The sequence below is a fragment of the Fonsecaea erecta genome (genome assembly GCF_001651985.1).
Source record: "Fonsecaea erecta strain CBS 125763 chromosome Unknown Scaff4, whole genome shotgun sequence".
In the NCBI taxonomy this organism is placed as follows: Eukaryota; Fungi; Ascomycota; class Eurotiomycetes; order Chaetothyriales; family Herpotrichiellaceae; genus Fonsecaea; species Fonsecaea erecta.
Genome location: NW_017387247.1, coordinates 609,949 through 624,290, shown reverse-complemented (window position 1 = coordinate 624,290; position 14,342 = coordinate 609,949). Strand labels below are relative to the sequence as shown.

The window sequence follows — 14,342 nt, the reverse complement described above, 5'->3', positions numbered from 1 at the left end:
TGAGCCTGAGGTGAGCGCAAACATCCAACTTCCAGAGATTGGGAAATACACCGTTCAAGATATATATGGACTCCAAAAGGGAAGTATCGTCTCCCCGGATCCCATCGTCCCCTGGCGAGATGCCCACGGCCACTGTGACGTCCTTTCCACGCAAACGAAGAATTCGTGCTACTGGGACCCGACCGGGTGTGGCCTTGGACATTTTGTCTTCTGTGACGGTCCAGACAGCACTGACTGTCTTCCCCCTCCCCAGCCAAACGAATGGACACCTCATAACAACAAAGTGAGGGTTGGTGAACCTCTCGCCCTTTCTGTTTGGTAGTGAGTTAGTTGTTCTTGTGACGGCGCCAGCTCCGCCGGGGAGGGGGGCGTTACAAACGGCGGAAGAAGATGGATGGGCATTATAAGACAGAGCCTCCTTCTCTGCTTTGCTCTGTTCTGTTCTGCCGGCTCCCCTAGTCTCGTCCTCCAATATATCTAAAATCAAAATCAAAACGTCGGTTGGGGATACCCAAGAAACGCCTCTCTCTCTCTCTCTCAGAGTGCACCGAATACTGGGTGTTGTGTTCTGTTTCAGCGGGGACTCCCTCGCTCCGTCCCTCGTCCCTCGTCCCTCATAAGCTGCTGCCGGCTGCAGGCGCGAGATCAAACGCTGGATTCGCGCATCTTCTCCTCGTCCAGCACCCACCGCCACGGGCGCTTCGAGCTCAAGCACACCGACACTGTCTTCCTTCCCAACTGGGTCTCCGGCCCGATCATGAACTTGGCGAACAAGTTGTCCGGGCTCGACGACAATATCTACAACAATGCCGACGAAGACGGCCTGGACCACCGCTCTGATTCGGATTCATCGTACACGGAGCAAGGTCGTCGTGGACGTCATCACCATCATCATCATCGCTATCAGGGCCCGGAACAGCCCAGGAGGAGCAGCAGTTCCAGGAAGCACTGTGACAATAGGTCCATTGCAGAGAAAGGGTGCGCGCCAGGAGTTGTCAATGCTGAATCCACCCGTGTTGATGACGACAAGTGGGAAGTCGTCCCCCCGGATCCAGATTTCTACGTGATCCCCAGCGGCAATAACGTCCGAGATTTACGGGCGGCCCGTCAGCCGGAGGCGTCGTTGAATGCAGATTGGGTGGTGTGCGAGAAAGGACGGAACGGAGAGGTGCAGATGTTGGAGGGTCCTCCTCCGGCTCATGACGACTTGGCATCGCTGTCGTCGTCGACGTCGGCCGAAGAACGGGAGATTCAGAAGACGACGTCCGTGTCTCGCCCTGGATCTGGCGACAGTGACACAACGCAACATGAAAACCGAGCTTCCGCGAGACCCGATCCAAAAGAAAACGCCTCCCAGATGACGGCATCCGATTCGAGATCTGGCGCCGCCCGGCGGGTGGTGGTGATGGCGGCCGCGGAAAACCAGACATTACCGTCGCCGTTGCCGTTTGGCCAGGCACCGACGAACCGCACCCAGTCCAACCAAGCGCCGCTGTCAGGGCGGTCATACGAGCGAATTCGACCCGTCGTGAACAGAATCCCAGCACGCCCGGTGCACTCAACGACAGCGGCGGGAGGCGAGGCTCGACAGGATCAGCAACAATCACATCCACCGCACTCAGCCCCAGTCCGCATTCCCACGGCCAATCGCATCGCCAGACCCCGCCGTAACCCCAACTTCAATCGACCATTTCCCGCCCACGAGGAGAAAGAACTGCCCTTCCTGGCTCCTATGATGTCAACTGCTGCCGCCGCTGCCGCCGCTGCCGCCGTGGGTGGCCCAGAGGCAATGACGACGATCATGTCAAGGCAACAACAGCATGACCACCGCCAGATCGCGGCCCAGCTGCGGGCACAGGCGGTGGTGGCTGCTGCTGCTGCTGCTAGTGACCAGGAATACCACCACGTCGCCGCGCCGATGGCCGAGCAGCACCGGATGGACAATAGACTGGAGCGGGAGGAGGGTGCTGCTGGTGCTGGTGCTGGTGCTGCTCCTCTGACGACGAAGTGGTACGGCCTGCCTCATGGCCGGGCGCCACATTTTGATTAATTCTTCTTGTCGTATTTTCCTGCGGGCTACACTGATAAGATCTCTGCCGCTTGGGACAGCCGGAGAGGAAAACCATTCCCCGCGATACAGCCATACAGCCGGGGCGTGGCTTGTGAGGCTCACAACCCGTTCATAACTGCGTCAAGGTCATTCGGTGGATGAAAGCTCGAACGGTCAAAAAAAAAACAAAAACAGGGACTCTTATTCTCGGCCTGTGTTATGTATCATAGCCACTATCTTGACCGATCAGTCGGCTTGTTGCCCGGCAGTTTTGTGTCAGTAGATATCTATCTAACCGAGCGGGCAATGAAGGTCTCCCAGAGGGGCCGTGCAGGGGTGAAGCGGTGCCGTCCGAGCATGCTTTCAGCCAGTTCATCAGATTGCTGCTCCTCTCGTGATCGTGACCACAATTGTCGAGGGCGGCGAAGCCAGCAAACATAGAGAACCATGAGTTACAAGCCTTGAACAAAATGTTAAAAAAAAAAAAGCTCAACATACGTAGAATGAAACAGAAGCCATGATAAACCACTTATTCATTTCATCTCTTTGGAACTGGCTCGAGTATATATGCACTGCTGGCACTCGAAGGGGGCGGGGCCGGGTTCCGTGCTTTGGCCCATTTATGAAATATGACAAAAGGCCACCACAGCGTACTGTAGGTTGATGACAGACATAGATCCAGATAAAACAAAACATTCTCACGAATCTTGAGTGGTGGAGGTTACTAACATTTATTTTTGTTGGGCATTAATAATCCATTTATCTATCTGTCTTTTGGAACACACACATATATATATACATACAGCTGTTAGAAGAAATCGTAAAAACCTGGGGTAGGAGCAGGGGGCAGAAATGCAGGATGGACATCGACAAGACAGGAAAGAGTCGCACGCAGGCCGAAACACACCATCGCTAATTTCGATTCATCACAGAATAAGAGACATGGTGTGGTGGTGGAACATTCAGCCAGCCAGCCAGCCAGCAAGCAGGCAGGCAAGCAAGCAAAAAGAGCAAGTAACAGACTTCCTGCCGTAAAAGGACGCTGGTCACAGAACAGAACAGAGCAGAACAGAACAGAAGAGATCAGATCAAATCAGATGCATCACCACATGCCATAATTCTGGCCGGGGAAGGGGCCGCACACGCCCCCGGCGATGGTCTGGGGCGGGCCGACGTCGACCTCGCCGCCGTAGGCGGGCAGGGTGATGACGGCGCCGTCGATGCCGAAGAAGGCGCACTCGGCGCCAGGCGCGGTCTGGATGTGCGACACGCTCAGCGGGTTGTCGGTCGGGAACCACTCGCTGTTGGCGGGGATCGCCAGCGTGTACTGCGCGTCGGCCGCGCCGATGAAGGTCGCCGACACCGTGGTCGCGTACGTCTGCCGCCGCTCCATCGGGGTGGCTCTCTTGGCGCTGGCGCTGCCGGCGAGCAACGTCATCAGGGACAGGAAGGCGGCGGCGGTGCTGGTGCTGAAGGAAACCATGGTGAATGGATCGTGGGAAGGGCGGTTTTGATTGATTGATCGATAGATCGACGGAGATTTGGTTGGGCTTGTCGATGGAGAGTGTTGGGAAAGGATAGATAGATGATTGTGTGTTTCTCTTGATGTGTGTGTGTGTGAAGGGTGATGCTGTTGCGCTGAAAGAATACAACAACCTACCTACATACCAGGGAGTCTCTTGACTAGTTATACTTACTTCCTCGCCCCCTGGATGAATAACTAACTCATTGTCGAGTGACATTTCTCGCGAGGAGCAGCAATAGTAGCAGGAGGGCTTAGACAAAGCGACGAGAATGGGGGCCGAGGCGCCTCGAGCGTCTGAAAAAAAAAAGGTTGCTCTACGAGTGGCCCAGGATAGTAGCACACAGTACATACAGTCAACGGTACGAAGGTGGGAGGTCGATAAGCGCACCTCGTGTCCGACTGGTCAGAGTGAGATCTCGAGAGGCGCAGCTAGCGAGGATGATGGCCGCAATCTGTGTGAGTTCGGTGGCCTGGTAGAGAATTATTTTGAGGGGGTTCGGAATTGGTCAGAACAGCCAGAATACACAAGGCCCCGGGAATGTCTATTTTAAGTACTGTCTATATCTCACGTGATGAGAGACAAAACAAGGAGACTTCGGTAGCCTGGCCTTTTCAGCCTGCTGCCTCACGATCAAGGGCTCTGTTTGTTCTGACCCGTTCTCATCTCACACTGTCGAAAGAAGAGGCAAGTCAGGCAACCACTGTGCCCGATCGTGTCATCTTTCCTTTCTGCTCAAATGCCATATCCGTGAGACAGGAGAGGCAAGGTGGACTCCGAAATCGAGAAACTGCGACATCGAGTGGTCAGCTTCCATGATCAAGTGGCAACGTGGAGACCGCAGCATTCTACGGAGTCCTCGGACACCTGAACCATATTCCTGCTTGCCACTGTGTGCCTCGCACTGGAATGCAGTGTCGTCGAACGTGGCTGTCTGTCGTCGACGACCGAACAAGTCGTCCATGATGTCGGAATAGATTCTCACTTGCCGTCCTGTCCAAGTGTAGGCCGATTCCCGGAAGCAGCAAAACACCCCATTGGCCAAACAGTTGAATCCTGGAGTGGTGGCCTCTGTAGACTGGCTCACGCCCTGTGAGCAACAGAGGCCCAGTATGTGGTCGCCTGTCTGACCGCGATCCTCCAAACCATTCTGTGGCAAGTTCTGCGAACACTAGAGACGCTCAAGAAATCTGCCAGAGCTTTTCCAAAATGTCTGCTGGCCATCCTTGTTAGATGAAAGGGTATCAGTCCCTCTTGCCAATATTGCTGGTGTATCCGCCGTACCCTCCGTAGCCGGAGCTTCTCGCCATTCCGTTTCCCACGTTACCCCCCAAAATCCCATTACTATAAATCCCACTTCGCCCACTTTTCCTTCTCTCGTACACAAGCATTGCCATGGCTCCCACCCCAGCACTGGCAGCCAGAGCGAAGAAGCTCAGCAATGAGAAGCCGATGCTGTGATCGGTCACCTTCAGGACCGGCCGTCCAACCATACCAGGTAAGACCGCTCCGTCTATCCAACCGACGTTGAAAGTAAGGACCAAGGGTTCATTGCGAACAATTTTGGCACCCTCAATGGGCGCCAAGGACGAAGTGTTGGGAAGGGAATACGCTGTGGAAGCAATCAGATATGACGGTTGCGAGGAAGCCCGCGCGGCATCCGAGTCCTGAGACATGTGGAAGAGGGCATTGATGTTCGTGTGTAGATGCAGGTGGCTGAGCTGAAGGGTTCCCTGTAGCGCGATCGTAAAGGGAGTCCAGAGGCCCTTTTCCGCACCCATCCCACTCGCTTCGGGGAGGGAAGGTGTAATTCCAAGCTCTTCTTGCGTCAAAGGAAACGAAGGGACACGACAGGTCAGGGGCACGTCGCTGTGGACAAAGTACTCGAGGAGGTGGTAGAGTTCATCGGGCAAGGAATCAATAGTGCAGGTCTGGGTCTGTGGCTCGTTGTACTTGAATGCCAGCGGCTGGCCTGTCTCGTTGCATGTGGGAAACGGTATATATTGGAGATTCCCGTGGTCATCGGTGATCTAGGAGCATTCCACATGAGTATCCATTGACAGCAGGCTCGCGGGAGGGCGCCGTGGCCACCTTCCCTCGCGTGGTTAACACAACTCACATGTTCCCCGGTGTCGCTGCGTGCGTAAGTAGCAGTACAAGTAGTCCGTGATTCAGCACTCACATGGTTCTGTTCAGGCAGCTGACGGGCATCAGCTCCCCCTTGGAGTATCCTCGCCGGTTGGAGGCTCCATTGACCAACGTCTTCTCGTCGACGGCGTGGACCGACGCGGACAGCGATGAGTAGAAGATAAAGAGCGCGTTCAGGTACACAGACACAAGCCGCAGCATAGTTGCAATCCGCCGACACTTCGTGAGAAATTCAAATTGTTTCAATGGCACAAGATCTCGGGGGGGGCACTTTCGGGCGCACTTGTGCACTATCTGGCCGTTTTCGCACATTTCAGGCACTAAAGACGGGCCGTCCCGCCGCTACAGTACATGTGCTAAGCAGATATGACGTCACAGCCCTTGACCACGGCATCATGCTGGGCTGGTATCGAGGACTGGAATTGCATGCAGCCACAGTTTCACGCAAGCTGGGGACGTACGATATTCATCTATCCCATCTGGCCACTTTATAGCTCCGGGCAGATGAAGGTTCTCATATATCGAGTGCAGCATTGTCTTTCCTTGACCGGTGAAAATAATACAGTCTTCCTGCACCATGTGACCCGGTGTGATCTGGTTTAGCAAGCACAGGAAAAAGCAAAGCGAGTCCTGCTTGTGGATGAATCAGTCGTAGGTGAAGGGCAACAACTCCTATCCGATCGTTTCAATCTGCAATCAATGATGGGCCTGAGGTTGGCTTCAACGCCACGCAACCGTTTGTAGCAACGAGTTCAATCAAGGTAAAGAAGGGCTGCCCAACATTCTTATGTGCAGTCAAGCAAAGTTGATCAGAGTGGTGGACACGCAGGTTTCAGGGACCGATCAGGCGGATTGAAAGACTTTTGATATGCGGGTTGTGTAAACCTTCGAATTCGCTCTCTAGATAATGTCACAGCGATTCATGATCCCTGGCAACTTATTGCCCTGTCTTAGCAGGCTCTTCGATGTTGCCCTGCATCTTCTCTAGCTCGACGCTCCTGTACCCTTGGCCGTCTTTGTTTCGGCATGATCTTGAAGGATGTGCTTTGGATTGCTCGAGAGGCTGGCGGTTTGATCGTCTTTGCCTTCATTCTTGTCTTTAGAGTTGTCGAGCTACGCCACACAGTTAGTAATATTATCAGAGTGGTGTTGATATTGTTTTAGAGTATTTCGATGGAATGGCTAGGGTTTCGTCGGCTGGCAAGGGAGGTTGGAGGATTATACCTTTCCAGTCCCCGGTTGAGAGGGATGGTCTTGTTGTTGAGCGCCGGTCTGATGTTCAGGGTCCGGAGACTGACGACCTGGGTTTGGTGCGGACATTTCTAGGGAGGGGCTTGAGTACTCGGTGTTGATCTGTCTAAGTGTGATTAATAGCTTTGATCAAGCAGCAGCTGGCGTTGAGGATGATGTATCTGTCGACTTACTGGACGTTGCAGTTGGAAGGGTGTGAGTTGTTTGGTGGTCAATAGTCTGGAGAAGGGTTGGAGTTTTTGAAGTAGAGCTGGACGTGAGATAAATAGGAAACAGGTACAAATGAAATAAGAGAGAGAGTCTCTGCACACTTCGTCACCCCGCTGAGCGCCCTCGATGATCCCAGCGTCAACTATGACGTCTGGTGGTTACGAAATACTGGGTCGCCACGAACCATGTCACGGCTGCTGCAAGCCGTTCTAGGTAAGGAAGTGGAATTCCCGATATCTTGCATGGATCCCTCATGCATATCGCCATGTGAGATTTGGGGCATATTAGAATTTCGCATTGATAGATTGAGTGGGTGATATATTTCTATTGTGGGTGGACCAAAAATTGGTGTCAAATCACTGGACATACCAGGGGCACTCGCTCCATCTGTGTCTCTCCAACAGTCACAGCAGCCATCTCCACCGTTGCCTGGAATTCATTTCTTCGCACGTACATCGCAGCGGCTCAGTTGAAACCCGCGAGCCAGCAAAATCTAGACCGCCATTTGATCAGTTGTGTAAACAGCCCCCCTTCTTTTATCAAGTGTGTGCCTTGTAGCCGCCTCAAACATCCACTCCAATCACTCAAAGCGCATCTGCACGTCTATTTCCCCCATCTGAGGCTTGGACTAGCGATGCCGAAGGTAGCCAGAAGGTTGGCCTTGCAGTTGGGACAGCTCCGGTTCTTGTCCTGGCGGATTTTGAGCTGCACGTAGTTCGGGCACCGGCGACCAGCCTGGTATTTGCAGCCCGTCTTGTCCAACTGGTATGATTCGTAGTGGCCGCACCTCAAGCTGATCAGGCGCTCGAAGCACATATCGGCGGATTGTCTCGTCCAAGCCTGGCTGCGCTAAAGCCGTCAACAAATGTGCCGCTGTGAGACAGTGTCGCGCGCACACCTACTTGTGATTGTCCCAATATTGATATATCCAATTTACTGTATGATGTTCAATTCTGCCACTGTGGGCGGTGCTCGGGATCGGCCCAGTTATCCAGGCTCTCCGCAGGCCTCACAGAAGCGATCAGTTGAGATGGTGGAAGGCTTGTTCATACTCTGGGGAATAATGGAACCAGACAATAGATGATGGTAGAAAAAGCTATCGTCCGGGACGACAGCGACGTGGTGGAATAAAAGGGTGTGGGTGGCAGTGGCAGTGAGGGCAAGAGTCATTCAGGTGGGCAGGCAAAAGATTTGTTGGCTTGGGAGTCTGGGAGTCTGGTCACTACCGGCAAACGGTTGGCGCGCCGCGCGGAGATCCATTGCGGCTGGTGGGCTACCGAAACCAGCCTTGACTATGGCTCTGGCTGACTCTGGCTTTGTTTGTACACACGCATGATGAACCCCCTCCCGAGTCTTGGGTCACACAGTCAATCACCCTCTGTTTCCCTGCAACATCGAAAATACGTCTACAACGCGATCACGGTCTGATCTGCCAACAAACAGAGATAGAGTGGAAACTGTTTGGCCCAGAAGCAATTCCAAAGGTCGTCTCGTTACAAATGCCTAACTACTCCAGTGACAGCAGCTTCATTCGAATGGGTTTATCACAACCTCTGACACTATTTCAAGCATACTGCAGACCTCCATCAACGGCAACGAATAAACCACTGAAACTCCCCCAGGGAAGAATACAGCCCCGGACAGTAAAAACCAGTCTCTCCCTACACAGCCCCGGTCGGCAATTGTTGCCCGCTGGCCTGAGCAGCCTCCTTTGCTTCGGTGGTTGCCTCAGAACTGCCCTTTGCGCAGTTTGCACAGGCACAATGGCCAGGAGGACAAGGACATTTGCCCTCAGAACCTCCGCAGGTGCAGACTGTCTTGTCAGTGCCCTTGACCGGTTCTGGTTGGATGGCCCCAACGTCGCTCTTTGCGCACCTAGCACAGTTGCAATGACCTGGAGCACATCCACATGTCCCTTCCTCGCCACCACATTTGCAGACTGTCTTGTCCGTTCCTGGGAGCGGCTCTGGCTCGTACTGCTTGCCAGCCTTGAGATCTGCTAATCTGCGAGCCTCGTTGTGGACATCTCTGACTTGCTTGTCTCCTTGAACGTAGAACTCCCTGATTTTCTGTCCCGTGGGAGTACCCAGCGCCTTCTCAAAGTACGTGTGAAATCCACCCCAGGCACTCATCGCCTTGTCGCTCACACCGTATTTGGTGTCCACAGACTTAGCTGTGTCGGTGGCCTTGTACTTTTGGTCGAAGTTGGTCAGGGCACTGGTGAACCGATTACTGAAGCCGTGCTTCTGGTCCAATGCAATTGCCTTTGAGATGACTTGGTCTGAGAGATGGTAGCCATGAGCCAAATACTCGGCCACAATCCTTGAACGTGGCTTGTCTTCTTGTGAGATGTGGTCGTCACCAGGGGCGGACGAGACTGCGGCGCCGGCCTTGGAAGCAACGTCATCGATGGTGCTGGCGGCAGACACATGGACTTGAGATTTTCCCAGCTGGGTGTTATCGAGGAGGAGGGCGGTCTTAGCGGCGCTATGAAGACAGTGTTAGTCTGGTTGTTGATCTTTCTAGAGGCGTCGGAGACTTACGTTTCCTTCTCGAAGGTCACAGAGGCAGATTTTGCAGCGTCTGGGGCGCCGGACTCTGGTGTCACAGAGATTGAGGTGATCTTGCCACTAGAAAGGAATTAATGTCGTGTGATTGCAGTAATCGTGCCTGTTACTCACCAGAAGCTGAAGAAGTCCTTGACTTCCTTCTCACTGGTATCATGAGAGATACCTGAGACATGGACGGTGGTCGACATCGTGGCGGGGTTTGGGGCGAATGGAACTTTGTTGTGGGTTTAAGGTGCGTTGGCAGAAAAGGCTGTTGGGTAAGAAATGTGATTTTTCTTTCTAGGAAGAGAACAGAGCCCAAGGGTATTTCTTTTATGGCGTAGAAGAGATCAATTGAAGGGGAATGCGAGATGTCGTGCGATGATCAGAGTGACGGCAAAAAGCGAACATACGTCACTTCCATCTCGACACCACCAGACACTTCCCCACCTGCCTGCGCCTGTTGCTGCGCCACATCGAACCACATCAACCGCACCGCCACCACAGCTTGACATTCACACTCAGGCAACGCATGCATGTGAGAATCCATCAACATTGTTACCAGGCGGAATTCCCTGTTACTCCGCGCATCCCAGCCCATACCAGAACTCTCTTTCTGGCTGCTATCGCAGAACACCTTGATGCCCCCATCTATCATCTTCTCCCATGTAAACGGTGGAGCCAGATATTCTTCTCTCCAACACAAACTCCTTTGAAGAACATAGACCTCGAAGGATACGGTTCTTGACATTTGTGTGATCTGTAAGTGCTCGCCTCGGCCCGTTTTTTCACTGAGGTGCCCACAACCAGCGTCAGATGGGGGTTCAGACGATGAGGGCCGCCAAAGGATCAAATGGCGTTTGACTGGCTTTCTTTGGCTTGGAAGTGGTGCTGCTTGCCTTTGTCGTCTTGGGCTTAGACGAGGTCTGGCTTGGCTTTTTGGTCGACTTGGGGTTCCGAGTGGTGGTGTCGGCGGCCACGGTGCTCGCTCTCCCAATGACAGCGACTTGGGCACATTGTTGCATCGTTATTCCCTGGTCAGCTCGTCAGACCTCACTGTCGAGTTCATGCAAGGCGACGGGAACAGTACTCACTGGAGGGCAACAGCGGTTGGCAGCGACTCCTGTGCCGCAATTGTAACCAGCTGGACAAATCCCTATAGTGTGACTGAATCAGAACTCGCTCTTCCCGACCTGGTGGGGAAAATATGAATCGTACCACTTCCATCTTGACAGCAGGTGTCCTGTTTTGCATAACAATATGCTCCAAAGAATGCATCGCATAGGCTGGATCCGTCCGGGCAGATTGACCAGTTTTCAACGTCATCAGCCGCGGAGAAGGCGAGGAAAAGGCACAGAGTGCTGAGGGGCATTAGGAACTTCATCTTTGCGAGGCGGGTGAGTTTAATCTGAAGGTGTCCTGCTCAAATGAGGCTATAGCGAAGTGTGTTGACATATGATCTTGGGCCCGAGGGATCCGGTGGCATATATATGTACCCCTATCCAGCCCTCAGACGAGGACAATGAATCCAGATTGGAGAAAGACAGGAGCAGGGGGGAGTCAGCATGGTTGCAGGGTTCGTCAACTTGGCAAGTGGCCGAATACCCCGGATCAGAGACTCAATAGGGGCGGGGACAAAGAAACGATGGCTCGTTGCGGGACGAGAACAGCCACGATGTGTCGGAGTCGGTGTATGTCGCCCGATGAACAAAGGAACAGTGGTCTCCAAGATCAACAACACAAGTGGCCCTTGTCGAACTCATTAAATCAAATCGTCTGTGAAAGGTCGAATACATGGTTTTCTTCGCAGACGAATGAGTCAATGAAGCATAACTCTACCAGGTATGTGGTGGATAACTGAGACCATGATGCGTTGAGTCAGGAGGCCTTAGTGTGGCCGGCGAAAACGGTCTGTGCGCAAAGTGACGAAAGCACGGTATCTAGGGGGTACAGGCCACCCGTAAACACAAGACGCAACATAGCGAGGTAAATAATGGCAGACCTGCAACCATCTAATATAGCCATCGAACAGATGCAATTGGTTGACTGCGCCAGGTGGTGATTGGCGGTAATGAATGGGTCACCGCCCACTTGTATACCTCGGTCATGCTACCTAATTAGGCGTATACAGTAGCAGTATGCAGCATACGCCACCCTACTCTTAAAATCGGTTGGAGGTAGATTTTGAGACTCAGCGTTATCCAATATAACTCACAGCTGTCGACTACCCCTGAGTGACTGCAACCCAATATACATTAGTCCCTGAGACCGTCACCTCATAACAATGTGCATCTCCACGCTCCCTGGATGTCCAGTCTGGTGGCCATCACCGCCGTCACCATACCCTCCACCTTGCCAGTCTCCTCCTTGATTGTGGTGACTGTGGTCATTCTCACCTCCGGTTGGCCAATAATCCTCCGGGTACTGGTCATTGCTGTCGTGTCCTCCGTTTGGCCACTCGCCGTTCTCCCATTCTCCACCTTGCTGGTCACCGTCGTCGTTGTCCCTTCCATTTTCCCAGTTGTGGCCGTACTGCTCACCACCTGAACCGCCACCATACTCGTGTCCACCATGCCAGTGCCCACTGCCCTCCCCGCCATCGCCATCCTCCCACGGTTGCTCAGCGTCGGCATCCTGAGGGTCGTACCCATCGTAGTTTCCGTGACCGTGTTCGTCGGGATCCTCCTCATTTTCTCCCGTTCCGTCATACTCTGGGTCATATTGGTCCCCGCCTTCTCCTGCCGAATATTCTGGATAGTCTTCGCTATCGAAGCCCTCGTCGTAGCCCTCGGGCTCGCTCCCACCTTCGGAATCGCTATACATGCCTCCAGGACGGGGGACTCCGAATATGTGCTCGGGCCTTCTCTGCTTGTGCAGGCTAGGGTCGACGCCTTCATGACCATAGAACTGGCCAAAAACTGAAGCCGTGTGATCACTGTGCAGTGCGGCTGCACGCTGATTTTCCGGGTCGATCTTCAGGATTTGGAAACAAAGCCTGGTCATGTCCAATGAATGGAAGTGGAGCTTTGGTTGCTGGGTTTCGTCTGGTTCTTAAGGACACATGAGGACTCTGATTGCTCTCGTCGATAAGGGCGGACCAACTCACCGGCAGAATAGTAAGTTTTCTCATACTTTCTCTCGAGCTGATCGAGCTTGGCCTCGAGCTCCTGTAGCTGCGCACTATAGTCGTTCGTGCCATCGTCGCCACGCTGCTCCATCTGTCCTTCTGGGAAAGCGGAGTCGTCGTCGTACCCATAGTCTTGCCCCTGGTCGAAATCTTGTTGTGGGTAGTCGAAATGGTTGTGAGCTTGATCTCCAGCATCGTAGAAGTCGCCGTACCCGTCTCCCCCGGGGTAATCTCCGTTCTGATTATGTTCATACATACCTCGACTGGCTGCGAAAATGGCGATACCTTCAAGAGATGCAGCAGAGAAGAGTATGATGGATCAAGACCACGGGGTTTCGGAGAATCATCCACGGCAGACAGGGAGAAATCTCTGCAGGGACGATACTACTGTAATCTATGCTCACATTTGTATAAGATCATGCTCCCTTTCGATCTGACCGTAATTCCGGATAGCGTAATCCAAAATTCATGTGCTTTTGAACGCTAAAGAGGGGCGGCGATACGAGTAAAGGTTGACTGGCTATTTTAAAATGCTTGCTTCCTTCGAGGATCCGAGTATCGGGATCGCCAAGGAAGGGCCGTTCAATATGACTCTGTGCCTATTTCGAAGCATTTCGTTGGTTGCTTCAAGGCGAGCCAAGTGACCAGACGGATCAGAGCATCATACCATGTGTTAAATTTGGGCCAGTGACTATAGTCCTTGCAGAAATGCACAGGTTTGTTGTTCAGGCCAAGATCGGACAGAATCAACTACCCCAAGAGGTAGGTTTTGGTCTCCAGTTGAAGACTTCTAGGTGAGGATCTGGAGTTGAGGACCTCCAGTTGAGGACCTTGCGGTCGATGGTCCCACCACCCGTTGTGGAAGTTGCTAGATGGCGTAGAGACTGGACGGGGAAGAGATCGTCGAAGGAACTTCCTCCATGTTGCTTTGCACATAGTCTAACAGGAGATAGTAAACTTTAGTCACGGGCTGAGCCCCTGTCTCTCTCTGTATTTCTGGACTTCCAGTACACAATCAACAAGTAGATCACCAACGATTCATTGTCAATTATTCTAATCTATCTGGAAGGGGCGAACATGAGTCAATGCGGGCCGGATTGCGACTAATCCTGAGTCATTTCTTCAGCCTCTTTGTAGCCACAGGCCTCTATACGTTCTTGCACGTGTCTGTAGGGTCCTGACCAGTTTCCGTGCAATATCACTTCCTCGTTTGGTTACTTGTCTAACTTGTTTCTTAGAAATTTAAGTTAGACTTTGGTCCAAGGAAAACAGGCCTCAACACTCTACTTAATCCACAACTCGGCCGGCCAGCGACCTATTGTGTCGGACCCTCGTACAATATGTCAGAAACGCGCATCCAAGCTGAGGGCCGAAACCCGGCAGACATGGCTTCCTTGATCACCAGGCCCAGTCAGACGCTCTTTCCATAGTAAGGTAGTAGCTAGCACTAAATCCAACTGTCCGTGGTGAATAATAAGCTGAAG

General features: G+C 53.0%; 6 protein-coding genes across 6 annotated transcripts; 1 reads left to right on the top strand and 5 right to left on the bottom strand.

The window, feature by feature from the left end:
- Positions 1-757: 757 nt before the first annotated feature.
- On the top strand, positions 758-2,050 carry AYL99_04975 (hypothetical protein; the record flags this gene model as incomplete). The annotated part of the gene is made up of 1 exon (XM_018836487.1): positions 758-2,050. The coding sequence occupies one exon, from the start codon at positions 758-760 to the stop codon at positions 2,048-2,050; it is 1,293 nt and encodes a 430-aa protein (XP_018693340.1).
- A 1,102-nt stretch (positions 2,051-3,152) lies between these two features.
- AYL99_04974 (hypothetical protein) lies at positions 3,153-3,533 on the bottom strand (the record flags this gene model as incomplete). The annotated part of the gene is made up of 1 exon (XM_018836486.1): positions 3,153-3,533. The coding sequence occupies one exon, from the start codon at positions 3,531-3,533 to the stop codon at positions 3,153-3,155; it is 381 nt and encodes a 126-aa protein (XP_018693339.1).
- A 1,284-nt stretch (positions 3,534-4,817) lies between these two features.
- AYL99_04973 (hypothetical protein) lies at positions 4,818-5,922 on the bottom strand (the record flags this gene model as incomplete). The annotated part of the gene is made up of 3 exons (XM_018836485.1): positions 4,818-5,603; positions 5,693-5,708; positions 5,756-5,922. 3 exons carry the CDS (start codon positions 5,920-5,922, stop codon positions 4,818-4,820), a joined length of 969 nt encoding a protein of 322 aa, XP_018693338.1.
- Positions 5,923-6,705: 783 nt separating this feature from the next.
- AYL99_04972 (hypothetical protein) lies at positions 6,706-7,041 on the bottom strand (the record flags this gene model as incomplete). Its single annotated transcript, XM_018836484.1, has 2 exons — positions 6,706-6,834; positions 6,946-7,041. 2 exons carry the CDS (start codon positions 7,039-7,041, stop codon positions 6,706-6,708), a joined length of 225 nt encoding a protein of 74 aa, XP_018693337.1.
- Positions 7,042-8,843: 1,802 nt separating this feature from the next.
- AYL99_04971 (hypothetical protein) lies at positions 8,844-9,940 on the bottom strand (the record flags this gene model as incomplete). Its single annotated transcript, XM_018836483.1, has 3 exons — positions 8,844-9,669; positions 9,726-9,812; positions 9,864-9,940. The coding sequence occupies 3 exons, from the start codon at positions 9,938-9,940 to the stop codon at positions 8,844-8,846; spliced, it is 990 nt and encodes a 329-aa protein (XP_018693336.1).
- A 2,062-nt stretch (positions 9,941-12,002) lies between these two features.
- On the bottom strand, positions 12,003-13,114 carry AYL99_04970 (hypothetical protein; the record flags this gene model as incomplete). Its single annotated transcript, XM_018836482.1, has 2 exons — positions 12,003-12,781; positions 12,838-13,114. The coding sequence occupies 2 exons, from the start codon at positions 13,112-13,114 to the stop codon at positions 12,003-12,005; spliced, it is 1,056 nt and encodes a 351-aa protein (XP_018693335.1).
- Positions 13,115-14,342: the final 1,228 nt, after the last annotated feature.